This window comes from Haliotis cracherodii, unplaced genomic scaffold (assembly GCF_022045235.1).
Source record: "Haliotis cracherodii isolate W230 unplaced genomic scaffold, xgHalCrac1.p SCAF_10, whole genome shotgun sequence".
Lineage (NCBI taxonomy): Eukaryota > Metazoa > Mollusca > Gastropoda > Lepetellida > Haliotidae > Haliotis > Haliotis cracherodii.
The window spans coordinates 17,530,706-17,546,492 of record NW_027266265.1 but is presented as its reverse complement, the minus strand read 5'-3'; the positions used below and the strand labels follow the sequence as shown (position 1 = coordinate 17,546,492).

Below are 15,787 nucleotides of genomic sequence, written 5' to 3'. Positions count from 1 at the left end.
AAAATGTCTTCTCATTGGTGTAAAAATTCTCAATAGACAGGAAACAAAGGAGAAAAATAAATTGTATACCCAAAGAAAATAGCAATACTCAATGTGAATGACAACATGTGACTAAATACTCATGTTCCATAAAGCATTCATAGCGCTAAGGTGATCTTAACTCCCATACTTTAATATGACTTACGACAGTCGTAGCGGGCCCTGGTAACTATAGACCGCCTACCAACTGAATACCAAATTTTCAGGTGAAAGAAAAACTATAATCTAGATAAGCTCTTGCATCAACAGATAGTGAGTGCTTGACAACTTCTCTTGCAACTGTTGCAAACTTTAGTCTACAATGTGTCCTTGGCAAGCCCTGTCATGTGACCGTCACACAATCTTACAAGAGGTTCAGCTCAGGCCAACCACCACAGATAGTGTTGCTGTAATCCATGCACAAACATGTCCTTACATCATCACATGCCTCCTCTCTCCAATGATACTCAATTAGGCCACATTTTTGTTTTACATGCTTTATATATCCAACTAAATTATGTCGAAATGGAAACTAATTCAGCCACCATTATTCCAGCGACTTCAGCCACCATTATTCAAATCCGAGCCATGCAAACTAGATAGCATGAGCAGCAGAGCTTAAGATAACTTTTTGGGCAATTGAGTTTTTACTCTAGGGTTTCTATTTTAATTGGGTAATTACATTTTTCATTTGGTAACCAATATTTATTCACATCAAATACGGTAAGCTTGTAAAAGTGTTTCGGAAATTATCTCCTTTGTACGCATGCTGAAAGAGCTTCATTGGGCATTAACGCGAGCTATTTTTATACATTTGAGTTTTTCCTTTAATGCATGTGTTTCTGGACGCAAGTTAATTGGAAGTAATTGGGTTTTCAATATTTTGGGGGGGTATTTTACGCAAATACGCTGCTTGTCTGTAGTTCTGAGCAATGACAAGTTTTCCTTCTGTTGCGCCGGAGAACAGATTTTTTTAATGGCCCTATGTCGTTTACCCAAAAAATCTGTGTTGCAAAGTAGGTGCTTCAGATTGATAACTTGTTCATGATAAAAAAAAATCCTACCAAACAAAATATTTTCTGGGATATATTGATAAAATACTTAAATATTTGATCATTTTCAAAAGAGTTTTTTTAAATCTCCAAACGTTGTTGATGGATGGATGGATGGATGGATGGATGGATGGATGGATGGAATAATTTTTCTTGCCACATCAGCAATGTCTCTGCTCAAGGTGCACCTACTGTCCTCAGATTATATCACGTCTTGGATTGCGTCAACATGACCTTCAGTATCTTGTTGCACATACACTTTGCACTGAGCCCCCAATGGTGCATGCTGACACTGGGCTGCAAACTGCTTGAAAACACTCAGACCATTGCGTGAACTGCGGTAGATAAACAGTGTTTAGTAACACCCCTCCACCATGTCCACAGCATGTCACCTCCCGAGACTGTGTCAACACGCCACACTGCAGTGCCCAGACAACTCTGGTTATCTATGAGGGTCACTTCTGATAACACTTGCCGCGAGGCTACAGCCCAAGTGCTCTCTCCAGACAAGATGTATTGTTCGTTCACATCAGATACATCATGAAATGTTGATAGAAAAAAAATTTCCCTCGTACTCATTTTCGTAGAGAGAAAAAGACAAGTTGGTTGCGGCCTTACTTGTGTTGTTTGTTTACAGTTTGATCATTGTTTATCGATATTGCAGCACACTTGGTACACACGTGGTGGACGACATGAACACACTACCTCAGCCTGCTCAGCTTCGGCAGGTGTAAGTCTCGGGTGGGGCCTTGTGCTTTTAGCCCCTAAATTTGAAAAAAAAGGCCCACATTTTCATACACAATGGGGCATTTTAACATTGTGCTGTATGGGCGTACCTCTGGATTATTTAGAATTTTAAGATAAAGGGCCCCATGTCAGATAATTCCTAGAGTGAACCCTGCTCCAGTAAATATTTCCTGTTGTTTAATGACCTACGATCACCAGGAACAGGTAACCTAGTGGTCGATGGTGTGAGCACTGATCCTAGTTCAGGGCCACACACTACATCAGTAAGCTTAGCTTCACCAAATATTTCCTGATCACTGACCTGTTGACTATCACCAGGAACAGGTAACCTAGTGGTCGACGTTGTGAGCACTGATCCCAGTTCAGGGCCACACACTACATCAGTAAGCTTAGCTTCACCAAATATTTCCTGATCACTGACCTGTTGACTATCACCAGGAACAGGTCGACGGTGTGAGCACTGATCCCAGTTGTTGGGGAATGACTTCACACTACGGTGTGCACAATTAGGGAAGAATGTCATAGGCTCCTTGTCGTAGCATTATCTAATCAGGAGCCTTAAAAATACCAAGTACTACAGCAAAAATTGAAGTATCCCTTAGCAACCTTATTTCTGACATTGAACATTATCAGACAGGTGAGCATGAACAAATCTTTCCAGTTGCTCATCTGATAGCGACACAGCAAGAGGCACTTCCCACTAAGCACGCCAGATATTCCAGTTCGGGAAGTTATCTGGTCCAGACATGATTATTTACCGGCAGTGTGTGAAATAAGCACCTGCCCGGGAGCCCTCGAACACTTTCTACACATTCAGACTAGAGTCGCCGACAGTCTTGCTTAATTATCTCTCTGGTGAGCTATATTTTATAAACCTTCCTCCCATCTCAAACAGAAAACTATCGGTTGAAAAATAAGACCAATTTCTACATGTTCTAAGCACAATAACATCCATTGTTACTCCACTGTCACATCTTACACTCATTCAGCAAGTGACAGAAACCTGTTTCATATTGACTCCAGCTGGCTCTTACCTTGTTGAGACATGGAATAATTCCCACCCCGTCTGCTACCAGGTTCTTCTTGTATTTGGTAAGGTAAAAAATAAGGCCACAGTACTGTAGCTCACCTGGATATGCAGTCAACAGTTTATAATATCTACAAAGACAGACACTTCAAAGTGTTGCTGACAGCAGGAATATTCGAAGATTTTCTACATAAATACTGAGGACTCAAAACTACCCCTAAAATCGAAAAAGATTTGACTAACATATGAGGTCATAATAAGAGAAATATTCATGCCAAAGTTCAAATCCCTCAGCTAAATATGACTTTTGATAGAATGTAAGAGCACAGGCAAAACATGGTCAAAATGTAACATTGCAAGAAATGGAACTAACCGAATACCACACAGCATTACGAAAAACACGAGTAACGGCCATAAATAGATTTTTCAATATGGCTGTTCCGGCAGATCAGAGAAATCTTGAACAAATTGGGGTAGGAACAAGCATGTGAAGTTTCAGCTTCTTTGGTCTTGTGGTTTCTGAGGACATGATGTGTGAGAAATTCATTTTGGTCAAACAAGGTTTAAAATATATGATATAAAAACAGAACCCATGTGTAGCGGCCCGCTACCATGTACATATACCAAATTCCATTACATTTTGAACCAAAATGGCTGACTATGGTGATAAGTTCAAATCAAGGTCAAAATTTAATATATTGCAAATAAGAAACATGAGTGCTGAGCCTCAGTACTAACTTCTCATGTCCTCAATTTAATTCCCTTTTGAACAAAAATGACCATTGAACAAATTGGGATATGATCATTAGTGGGAACTAGCACAATGAAGACAGACAAACAGGCTAGGGCATAAGTTCACTAGACTTTCAGTCAGGTGAGCTAAAACAACTGGCTACTTAATCTCACACTGGCTAGTTAAAGATTGTGGACCTAGCCTGGCTAGCTACATAATCAGGCCACTGTCATATTCTTGAATATTGCTGAATGTGGCATAAAACAGTAAAATAATTCTAATCAGTAAAGAATCATGCCATTAACTTATTTAATATTATCCTATGCTGTGTGCAGCCTTGTTGAATTTCAACTGTACCTTGACCTACATTGTGTTATTTTGTCATGTAATAGATCGGTGTAGGTTAAATTGACCTGTGTAGGCCTATTTGCCAAACCTCTTCAGTCCCCATGCACTAAACAGGGGTGTTCGGATCACTTCCAGCTGAAGGGACTTACACTGGGCAGTGATCACCACCAATGTCATTATGACCCAAGCAGCCTACATAAGAAACCATTGTAATGCTTTCACAATGTCAATTAAAATTAAGTCACAATATCCGCCACTCCCGTTTCTTGCTGCTTCAGATAATCCCCACAAAACCCAGCCCTGGTCAAGATTTCCGGGATTAGTACCTGCAGTGAGGTAATCTGAGTTTTTCAGTCAGGGTGGGGTAGTTTAGAAACAGTGATTGACCATGATTTTCTTCTTCTGATGAGGTGTTAACACTAGGGGCTACGACTGGGGCTATTTTCACCATTGTGATTGTATTGCAATAGTAGCCCACACTATTAAGGATTGTGATATCGTTAAACCATCTTTAAGGCTGCATAATCATATTAATCAATGTTATAAAATGAATAAAGTATTTTTGACAATCTCATAGTCGGCCATTTTCCTCCCTGTCACAACTCAAACCAAAGGGAAGTAACTCTAATCAGAAGTTGTCGTAACCCTTGTTAACCAATACAAAGGCAGGTTTGAAATTCGCATAATTCATGTTTTATATATAACTTATTGCAACTATTGACTGTTATGCATATTATCAATAATACTATTTACATCAATAAATTCCTATCGATAGAGTACTATCGTTGGGCAAACAATGGCAATTCATCGATAGTTCGATAAATCGTTACACTCCCAGTTACCACAATCATATAAAAATAGAAATTGAAATATCATTTTTGTATCAATATTACTTATCTCAAACTTACTCATCTTGACTGTACTGACACCTTGACCCGTTTCATTGGCCCTGATTGTACAACCAGTAATAATTTTTCCCAAATTATTTACCATATATCGCTGTGTATAAGGTGAGTTTTTCGTACCTAAAATGAGGGGGTTAAGAAGGGGGTTTAATAATTTCTGCAAATAAAGTTGAAATGACCCTCACCTCGATGCAGATTAAACCACCTGACATGGTAAAACAATCAACATCCGTGAGTAGAGAGCCGGAAGTACCGGTAAGCATTTGCATATTGCACATGTGACCTAACATGTGATAACAGGTGAAGCAGGTTTTTTTTACAGTTGTATTTACAAGTGTTGGAGACGGTGTGTACAAGTGATTGTGGAATAAACACGCTGAATGTGAAGCAAACATAAGCCTAGTTAGTTACAACATAGTTAATTGGCGATTAAATTACTCACCATTGTCTCTTATATGTTATTACTTCATACATGAATTTTATTTTACGGGGACCAAATTGGTGTCGTACTGTGTAAACACAAAATGGCTACGTGTGCTGGAGTTACACACGCGACCTATCATTGTAGAAAAAAACAACGCAAGAGAAACATATTTTTATTGCATATATAAGGTTTGTGTGCGCACTTGTGATGTGCTTCATTCCAGGTCGTCTTGTACACGGAGTATAGAATTTTGGGTTGATTTCGAAGGTGTGTACAGGGGGGTCGTCTTATACGTGGGGGTCGCCTTATACACAGCGATATACGGTATACATGTACTTACACAGAATCCCATTTGCATACAAGTGTAATTTGATTCAAAGGCTATTAGGAACAGATTCAACCTAAAGGTAGGGCCGCAGATGGATCTAGGGTATTTATCCTAATGTAACTGAGATAGAAGATAATGGAAATATAATGTACTATAAGCCAAAAAAACATGTGTATCTAGTCACAACTAATTTCAGTGATGAAAAAACTTTGATGTAGATAAATATGTGAAGGGAAAAATATACCTGTAACTTGACTTCAAACTTGACAAAAAGAAGAGCACAGTAAACTATGGTTATAGCAAACTCAAATGGATCACTAATTGTAGTCTGTTAAAACAGTAATTTGTGTACAGCTGATGGTCGGGACCCAAAATTAGGTTCATAATATCGGTCAGTTTGTTATACAAATGTTATAAGTGTGTTCATTATAAATTTATATTACAGTAATTTTTAAAATTTATTTTAATGACTAACTAGTGTTTTCTCGGGTAAGCAAGTTATTCTGTCAATCCCATGTAATAATCAGAATATTTACAGGCAAAACAATACAAGTTGTAGCAGTATCACAAGGGGCATACATGGTTTATGCATCTTCTGATAGGTTTTATGCCACAAACCGGACCCAGGCAGGATACACAGTATTTAAAATGATCATGGGAACCAATCAGGTCTCAACATTCCAACATGGAGGTCAGACAATGTTAATTCAATAATCAAAGCTGTGGAAACCATGTTAAACTTACCTTAGCATGAAGTTTTTCAATGGCGAAAGCAAACAAGATGAACACATTGGTTGCTGAAACAAAAACAAATAATGAGCATGCTTTAACATTAAAATTAACTAAAACTTGACTAAAAATGGAACTATCATAATAATATTTTCATAATAATAAATTCCAGAAGTTAAGTCATATGTTGTCTTTCCTTGTTTGTTTGTCTTGTCGTCACACTCAGCAATATTCCAGCTATATGACAGCGGTCTGTAAAAAATTGAGTCTGGACAAGACAATCCAGTGATTGATATCATGAGCATCGATCCACGCATATGATGACATGTATCAACCAAGTCAGCTCTCTGGGCAAATGCATTATTCGCTACACCATGGAGGTGTTTTTTTATATCAAGGATAGGACAAGCATCCCAGAACATAGTACATCTACATATTAATTCATGATCTTCATGAGCAGGAAGCAATTCCAAACATAATTAAAATCATAGCCACATCATTTTTACATAGTTCAATGAACAAGTTCCACTCACATAGCAAAACTATGATATTAGGCCAGTTGTAAGGATCCTTGACGAACAAGTGTAGCCAACTGATTGGGTCTATCAATATCCCGTACCTGAAACACACACATCAATACAATAACTCTTCCACTCCAATGATTCAAGTCCACAACAAGGAGCACACTGAGTTGAGTAAATCTTGTCCCGCATATATGCTAATGTCACATGGTAATAAGGCAGGTGCCTTAAACATGTCAAAATGTCCCTGCTTGATGACTTGATCACTTTTCAATGATAAACTGTTCCTAAGAAACATTATCAAATGCAATGAATACATAAATGTTATAGATTTATAGAATAAAAAGATATCTAGGCCTGACAAATTTTCGTCATATGTTATCTTCTGGAGGAATATGTCAAAACTTTTATAACCTGCTATCCACATAGAACCCACGCATGTGGCATGTACAATAATATGTGTTTGTTGTTTAACGCTGTCCTCAGCAATATTCCTGCTATATGACCGCAGTCTGTAAATAATCGAGTCTGGACCAGACAATCCAGTGAAAGACATCATGAGCATTGATCCACGCAATTGGGATACAATAACATGCATCAACCAAGTCAGCAAGCCTGACCACCTGATCCCGTTAGTCGCCTCTTACGACAAGCATAGTTGCCTCTTACGGCAAACATGGGTTGTGGAAGACCTTTTCTACCCTGGATCTTCACAGGCCGTACAATAATGATGCTAATGGTTTCACCTTTTACTTTTGGGCTCTGAGATTAAACTAAAGCCAAAGCGATAAAAGAAAGGGTATTAAATTCATGAAACAGACACACTTTCAATCAAAATCACGAAATCACACTTGTGTCCCCTAAACAAAGGTAAACGCTTTATACTTACTTCATGATATTCTCAAGGAACAGTCTTGCATTTGAAAGAACCTAGAAAAAAATGGAAAAAGATATTAATTACAAAGCTACAATCACTCATTCACTACCTGACCCATCAAGACCATTTACAATCACTCACTACCTGACCCATCAAGAACATTTACAATCACTCACTACCTGACCCATCAAGAACATCTACAATCACTCACTACCTGACCTATCAAGAACATTTACAATCACTCACTACCTGACCCATCAAGAGCATCTACAATCACTCACTACCTGACCCATCAAGAGCATCTACAATCACTCACTACCTGACCCATCAAGAACATTTACAATCACTCACTACCTGACCCATCAAGAACATCTACAATCACTCACTACCTGACCTATCAAGAACATTTACAATCACTCACTACCTGACCCATCAAGAACATCTACAATCACTCACTACCTGACCCATCAAGAGCATCTACAATCACTCACTACCTGACCTATCACTCACTACCTGACCCATCAAGAACATCTACAATCACTCACTACCTGACCCATCAAGAACATTTACAATCACTCACTACCTGACCTATCACTCACTACCTGACCTATCAAGAGCATTTACAATCACTCACTACCTGACCCATCAAGAGCATCTACAATCACTCACTACCTGACCCATCAAGAGCATCTACAATCACTCACTACCTGACCCGTCAAGAGCATCTACAATCACTCACTACCTGACCCATCAAGAGCATCTACAATCACTCACTACCTGACCCATCAAGAGCATCTACAATCACTCACTACCTGACCCATCAAGAACATCTACAATCACTCACTACCTGACCCATCAAGAACATCTACAATCACTCACTACCTGACCCATCAAGAACATCTACAGTCACTCACTACCTGACCCATCAAGAACATTTACAATCACTCACTACCTGACCCATCAAGAACATTTACAATCACTCACTACCTGACCCATTAAGAGCATCTGCAATCACTCACTACCTGACCTATCACTCATTAACTGACCTATCAAGAACATCTACAATCACTCACTCACAACCTGACCCATCAAGAAAATCTACAATCACTCTCACTACCTGACCCATCAAGAACATCTACAATCACTCACTACCTGACCCATCAAGAACATCTACAATCACTCTTACTACCTGACCTATCAAGAACATCTACAATCACTCACTACCTGACCCATCAAGAACATCTACAGTCACTCACTACCTGACCCATCAAGAACATCTACAGTCACCTCTAGTAGCTACAGAATGAGGAGGCCTCGATACTTGGTGAAGCTGTTTGATGTGCAGAACAACTCTCACTCACCCCCCTCATTCTCCCCCTCCCTCACTCACCAGCAGGATGAGACAGAGGTTGAGGAGGCCCCGGTAGTTGGTGAACCCACTCGATGTGCTGAACAACGAATCTGCATTTTGGTGAATCCTGAAAACACAACATAAGAACCTCATTATCTTATCCATTGGACATTTTATCATGTAACCATGGTAACAGGAGATACTAATCTTAAGTGTGTGAGTTGGGTTTAACACCGCTTTGAACAATATTCCAGTTCTATCATGGCATGTCTGCTTTTATGAGGGAGGAGAGCCCAAAGTGATACAGGTCTCAGACGTTTACCACTACGGTGAAACCCATGAGCACGGGCATGGTGCTGACAAATCTAGAAACATAATCGGTGCGAACCAAGATTCTAACCCAAAATCATGGGTTTCTGGCATGCTCAAAGGACGCAACACTAAGATACTAATCTTGAAAACATGCCATTTTCAATATGTTCAATGTATATCATGTAATCAGGTATATCATCCAGTTTTCATCATTGACAACCAGTGCATAATTGTCATTTCAGGATGGACCCGTGAAGATCTGGGTCAAAATTTCTTCAGCAACCCATCCTTGCCATAAGAGGTGACTATGCTTGTCGTAAGCGGCAACTAACGGGATCAGGTTGTCAGGCTTGCTGACTTGGTTGATGCATGTCATTGTTTCTTGATGTCAATCTCTGGATTGTCTACCATATATGTCTGCAGATAAGCCAAACTTTTAGGACCAGAAAAAAGATTCTGTAGAAAGGGGTCAGCTAATCCATCTGATACACTTTCATGATAGTACTTTTCAGATCGTCATCTGTCAGAAACATCGCCTGAATGACGGTCCCATAGATTACAACTTCCCAAAAGTTTGGAAGCTGCCACGACAACAGCCATTATTGTTATAAATTATCAATTAAGTTATTATTATACACCAATGTTGTCATTATTAATTTTTTTAAGCATGTTACTTTTTTCGATCATAAGTTTTCAAATGAATGTTCAAGATTTATCGTTCTTCACAAACTCCACGATCTTTACATATAACAATATAATGAACAGATATAATATATCATCCACCGATAACATCGCCAATAGCTATTACGTGCGTGCAAAGTTTATAAATTGATAGAGAACAAGTATCTACCTTTATTGAAAGAGGCAAACTAGAGTTTGCCACTCACATGGCTATATCCCCCACCCCTGTTGCAGAATTTATTACATAATTAAATCTAAACAAACCCTAACCAGCCTCCTGCCCAGCAAATGAAGTGTATATTATGTCAACAATAGTGAAATTTGATCACACAAACACATACATTTGAAAATATCCAAAATTTTGTAAGGAGTAAAAGGCAGCAGAGGAGCATCTACTTAATGTAAATGCAAAATATCCTGAAGAAACAAAATAAAATGCTGCAAAACACAATTTCTATGACGTTCAAGAAGAAAAATAAACCTTCTCCACAAAAACATGATGGAAGTACAAACTGACAAAACCAGTTACTACATTTACTACTGAATTCATTAGGGTGGGAGAAAGAAAAAAACATTACAAGTCACATTTTGACTCGTAATAATATCTACATGGAATGTTTGTTAAGAAAGATAAATGGTATTAGTTTGTGATATGTGACTATGGTCATTACCAGTTCAAACCCAAGATGTTGCTTTGGACATTGGTGATTAAATGCAAAATATTAAGATTTAAAAAGTTCAGTTCATTACCATAATGATTAACATACAAAGAAATAATGATAGTCACTTCAATATACTACACCTATTCCGTCACACCCCACACAAGATGATGGTCAGTGTAAGGAACTGGAAAGACTGTTGAGAAGAGCTCATTACAGAAGATCAAGTCTAGTGTACCCCCAAAGGGTGTGGGTTGGTTTGCTGATATACTGGGCGAAAAGAAACTGCTCCATGAGGTTGGATAGTGCATTGTTGTCACGGACAGACTGGTCCATATTGAAGTCCCCAGTGATAACAATCCTATACTGATTGAGAGGCAGCTGCTCCAGCAGAGTTTGTTAGTGAATGAGGAGAGTTCTCCTAGATGATGATGGTGCCCGATAGATGACAACAACCAAGAGAGTAATACTGGCCTCAATGTAGCATCTGAGAGCCTCTACAGTGGGAGGTATCTGTAGTTCTGTTGCCTCTCTGTACTGAAGGGCATCTTTGATTACCATAGCTAGTCCATGTTGGGAATGCTTCAACAGAACATTGTGACCTGGCATAGGAAAATCATTACCATTGGAAGTCTCATCCGTTCTTGTTTCAGTGAGGCACAACACTTCAAGATGGTGCACAGATATATCAGACATAAGATCTGTAAAGTGTCTTGGAAATGATCTTATATTTAAATGCCCAACAGAGGTCATGTCCATTGGCAAAGAATATAGGGGATGTTGCCATGAGAGAATGTCACTGTTCCTCAAGCACTCCATTTCTTGTTTTGCTGATTCATTAACAAGTACTTTCTTTTGAGAGAAGTTGCTAAGTTTGAGTCCCTTTGTTGATGGTGAGCGGCTTAACATTGTGTATGTTAACCCTTGTGCCATTGGTGTTCGAGGGGGGAGTGTTAAATCAGCAACAATATATTGGTAAGTACTGCCCTGAGATTTGTGAGTTGTTAAACCAAAAGCTAGCATGTCTGGGTATTGTTTTCTTTCAACAGGTACTGGGACTTTTTGTGACAGAAGGAAACGTTCTGCAACTGCACCTACAGCACAAAAGTCTTCATATCAACATGTGCTGAAAACTGTAATAGTTTCATAGAGAAGTATGCTATCTTATCGCACACTCATCTCTGTCATAATCAATGCAGAAGTAGGGATGATGGATTTGATAATGAAGTCATTAAACGAAAGTTACCCTCAACCATTATTGAGGCACATACTGACAACTTGGTAGAAGGCATGCACAAAAAAAACCTTTATTATGACTTATAAGATTCCATAAACAGGTTAAATGGGTATCAAGTTGAATTTTGGGGCATTTAAAAGAATTCATAAATTTCTAAAAGTTCAACTTGTTGCCATGGAAAAATAAAAAAATATAAATTTCCAAATTTTTAAATAGTAAAAGGCACCATTTGAGCATGTACCTGACAAACCTGCAAAGTTTCATGAAAAATATTGAACGGTTTAAGAGTTATGCTCCAGAAACAACCCTACCCTCACAGAATTTAAGTACATCTTGTTGCCATGGAAACGTAAAAAATAAAAATTTCTAAAATTTCTAAATAGCAAAAGGCACCAGTTCAGCATGTACCTGACAGACATGCAAAGTTTCGTTGGGCAGGGGATGATAAACAACTGAAACGGTGAGAAACTTGTTCCATTTGCCATTTGCAAAAACATGTGATCAGCTGTTTCTGTGACGTCACAAACGGTGAACACTGTGATTGCTTCCTGTTGTTTAAAAAGCAACACAAGGAAATAAGCACTGAGTACTGATAATAATGGGGCCGATTGGTATTGTCATGTTGTTTACATAAACACTTTCAAGTTGTGTTGGTGCTTAGCAGTTAATTTCTTTGTTTTCGAGAGATTATTTAATAAACTGGAGAAGCCTGTGAGTAAGTGATGGTCATTCAATGTGTTCATAGTTTATTTAACTCAATTGGATTAACATACAACAGTGGCGGCATTGTTTGATGTTAAACTGAACCAAATTGGTGAGTTACTGCATAGGGGTATAAAAGTTGGTATATTTTTACTGATTGACATTCTCATCATGAGTTTGAAACAAACGCCATGCTTACGATGCTGCATTCGAACTGCGAGTCGTCGCTCTAAGCTGAGACATTTTCTCAGGGGTTCATAATTCTATATGTACACCGATACACAAAATGGTGCTTTGTTGTTGATGGCATCATAATGATCATTATGAGATTAAAAAAACCAACAGAAACAGCTTCCCACGTTAGGGGAGTGGATGACTGGTTTTTTAAATCTATATTCGAAATTATGACTTTTTCAATATAATTACAACGTTTTTCATCTTATATTATTGAATATCTGCGAGTACCGGTACAGTCTTTCAGTAAGACTTCGCGATGTGTCTTTGCCTTTCACTTCCTGGTTCGGCTTATCTACAGGCCATATCATATTTGACCATATTTCAATGGTCAAGTTTATCTATAGGGTCGGCACATCTGCAGTCATATAAGGTAGTCCAGACTTGATTATTTACAGACCGCTGTCACATAGCCAAATTATTGCTGAGTGCAATGTTAAACAACAAACATGTCAGGATTAGCTACCAGTCTTATGTAATTACTAACTGTAAAAAGTGGCCATTAATTATGACTAATATTTTAACACAGAATCACCAAAAGAATTCAGGAAATTGCTTTTGCAATTGGCCAAACTCTTTCCAATATCTTCCTTCCTCACACACAAATCAGTATGTTCTAATCATGGTAATGCCTTTCCAAACTTTCAAACCTCGAAGAAACACTCCTTCTAATATCCTCAACATACACTGTATTTCTCTTCAAAATTAGGAAGATGACAAGACTGAAATGGATTAATGTTTCAGCGCTGCATTCAATTGACTGTTCGCTTATTTTCAAGCCTTTATTTGTAAGTAGTTGTGCAGCCTTTTAATTATTGATATTTACAAAACAAAATATATTTCTAACGCAATCCCATTTTCTGAAAGTATAAATTGAACCTTTCGAACCTCCATTCAAAAATAACAAATCTTGTAAACAATATCTGGCGCCTGTACGTTGGAGACCTTGACCTTGAAGGAAAAAAACAGGTTTGGCCTTGCCTTGCCTTGCTGTGCTTATCAATAAATTCAGTGATTGCAAGGGATAACACTGTTGAGCTGACAGATAAAGTAGACATTGAATGGTTGGCTTATCAGACAATTCACACAAGCACAGATCATACGTTTTATTTCTGGACTAGCCCTGTGACACCACGGCAATATTTCAGCTAAATGATGGCAGGGGGTGACATAAGAAATAGGCTTCACACATTGTACCCAGGTGGGGAGTGAGACCTGTGCCAAGGGCAATGACACATAAACTCATAGGTTACACAATCACACTGTGCATCATGCACATTGTCAGGGTCCAAAAGTCCTTGTATGAACTATTAAAGCCCCACTGGTATAGTTGGAATCACAAAGGTACCATTAAAATTAGTTCCAGGTTCATGAAGGGCTCACATAGAGCTGCTTCTAACAGTATTCCAGTTATGTCGCGGCATGTCATCTTAATGTGGGAGGAAAGCCCCAAGTGATGCAGGTCTTAGACGTTTACCACTTCGGTGAAACCCACGAGCACAGGTATGGTGCTGACAAACCTAGAAACATAATTGGGGCAAACCAGGATTCGAACCCACAATCATAGGTATCTGGCATGCCAAAGGGACGCAACTCTGCACAGTGAATTGCGGCGCCTTAGACAACTGGGCCACCTGTGCCCCTCTTAACTCCTTGTGATGATGCACCTTATACAAAGCCAGTGATAAATGTTCTTTCGCAAATGTAAACTGGATACACATGTAAAATGAAGATATGAACACATTCATGTACAGTATGATTCAACTGTATATGTAGTCAACAATTATTTAAATTGTTAACAAAGACACACTCAAAGTTGCTGTCAGCATATCTGTTAACTATTATTTTTTTTAAATATTGTGTTGAGCCAAATTTCATTACTATCTTCACATGTATCCAATTTAATGACATTCTGAACAAAAATTGACCATTTAATGGCCACATATATAGCTATTTTAATCTTGCAGCTGTGGAGGCCATATTGAAGATTGGATTATAACCTCTCGAACAAATTGTATGTGAAGTTTCAGCTTCATGGGGCAGTGGTTTCTGAGATGATGTTTGCAACACATGCCGACGCTGGACAAACAGGCCATGACATAAGCTCAATCGACTTACAGTCAGGGGTGCCAAAAATCCTAGGATTCAGAAACTAAAGAAGATGTCATCAATCTGAATGAAAAGAAAGAGTTTTCTGAACTACAACTGCTTATTATCTAGGTCATGGTGACATTCACTAAGTTTCAACATGTAGAAGATTGATCAAGAGAATTATTTCTCGTCATGTTGGTGGCACAACTAAATTGCAATGGGCACACCTAAATACTTTTGTCAGCTATTGCACTCTTGAAACACAAAACATTTCAATCCCTGCTTGTATCATGTGTATGATTACACTGTATACAAACATTGACTTTTGCATTCATGAAAAGACTTTCAAACTTTCCTATTCAAGCATCTACACTAAATATACATGACACACGTTCATTCATTTCACTGATAAGTAATGCAAATAGCCTGACTGATGACCTGAGTATTTGCATTGCATATTTCACTGGTATAAATATATGTTACAAAAGCATGTAGACAAAAAAACATCTTTTCCACTAATTGAATGTCGCAATGACTGCTATGGTTACAGTAACACCATGGGCAGTATTTACGATGGCCTTGACCATGTTGACATGGCTATATATACACTCTGATTCATGTTAAGCCTTGACATGCTCCCGCTTACATGCACAATCTGGCAGGATACACATATCATTCCCGGTCACTGGGGGTTTAACTTGCCATGAAATTCAACAGCCTGATATATTTTCATATTCAGCCATCTTAATTTGACCTTGCAGCTGAACATGCTGAATAGTAACATAGTACCGTTGCCTCAACTTTCACATTC

At 38.5% G+C, this 15,787-nt stretch overlaps 1 protein-coding gene across 2 annotated transcripts in view; it reads right to left on the bottom strand.

The window, feature by feature from the left end:
• Positions 1-15,787, bottom strand: part of LOC139454152 (diacylglycerol O-acyltransferase 1-like) — a 37,999-nt gene that overhangs the window by 14,895 nt on the left and 7,317 nt on the right. For both annotated transcript variants that reach the window (XM_071235683.1, XM_071235682.1), the window contains exons 2-5: positions 9,100-9,187; positions 7,722-7,762; positions 6,845-6,930; positions 6,327-6,379 (exon numbers count right to left, since the gene is read on the bottom strand). In XM_071235683.1, the coding sequence (XP_071091784.1) occupies positions 6,327-6,379; positions 6,845-6,930; positions 7,722-7,762; positions 9,100-9,187 (268 nt within the window). The remainder of the gene's footprint in view (positions 1-6,326; positions 6,380-6,844; positions 6,931-7,721; positions 7,763-9,099; positions 9,188-15,787) is intronic.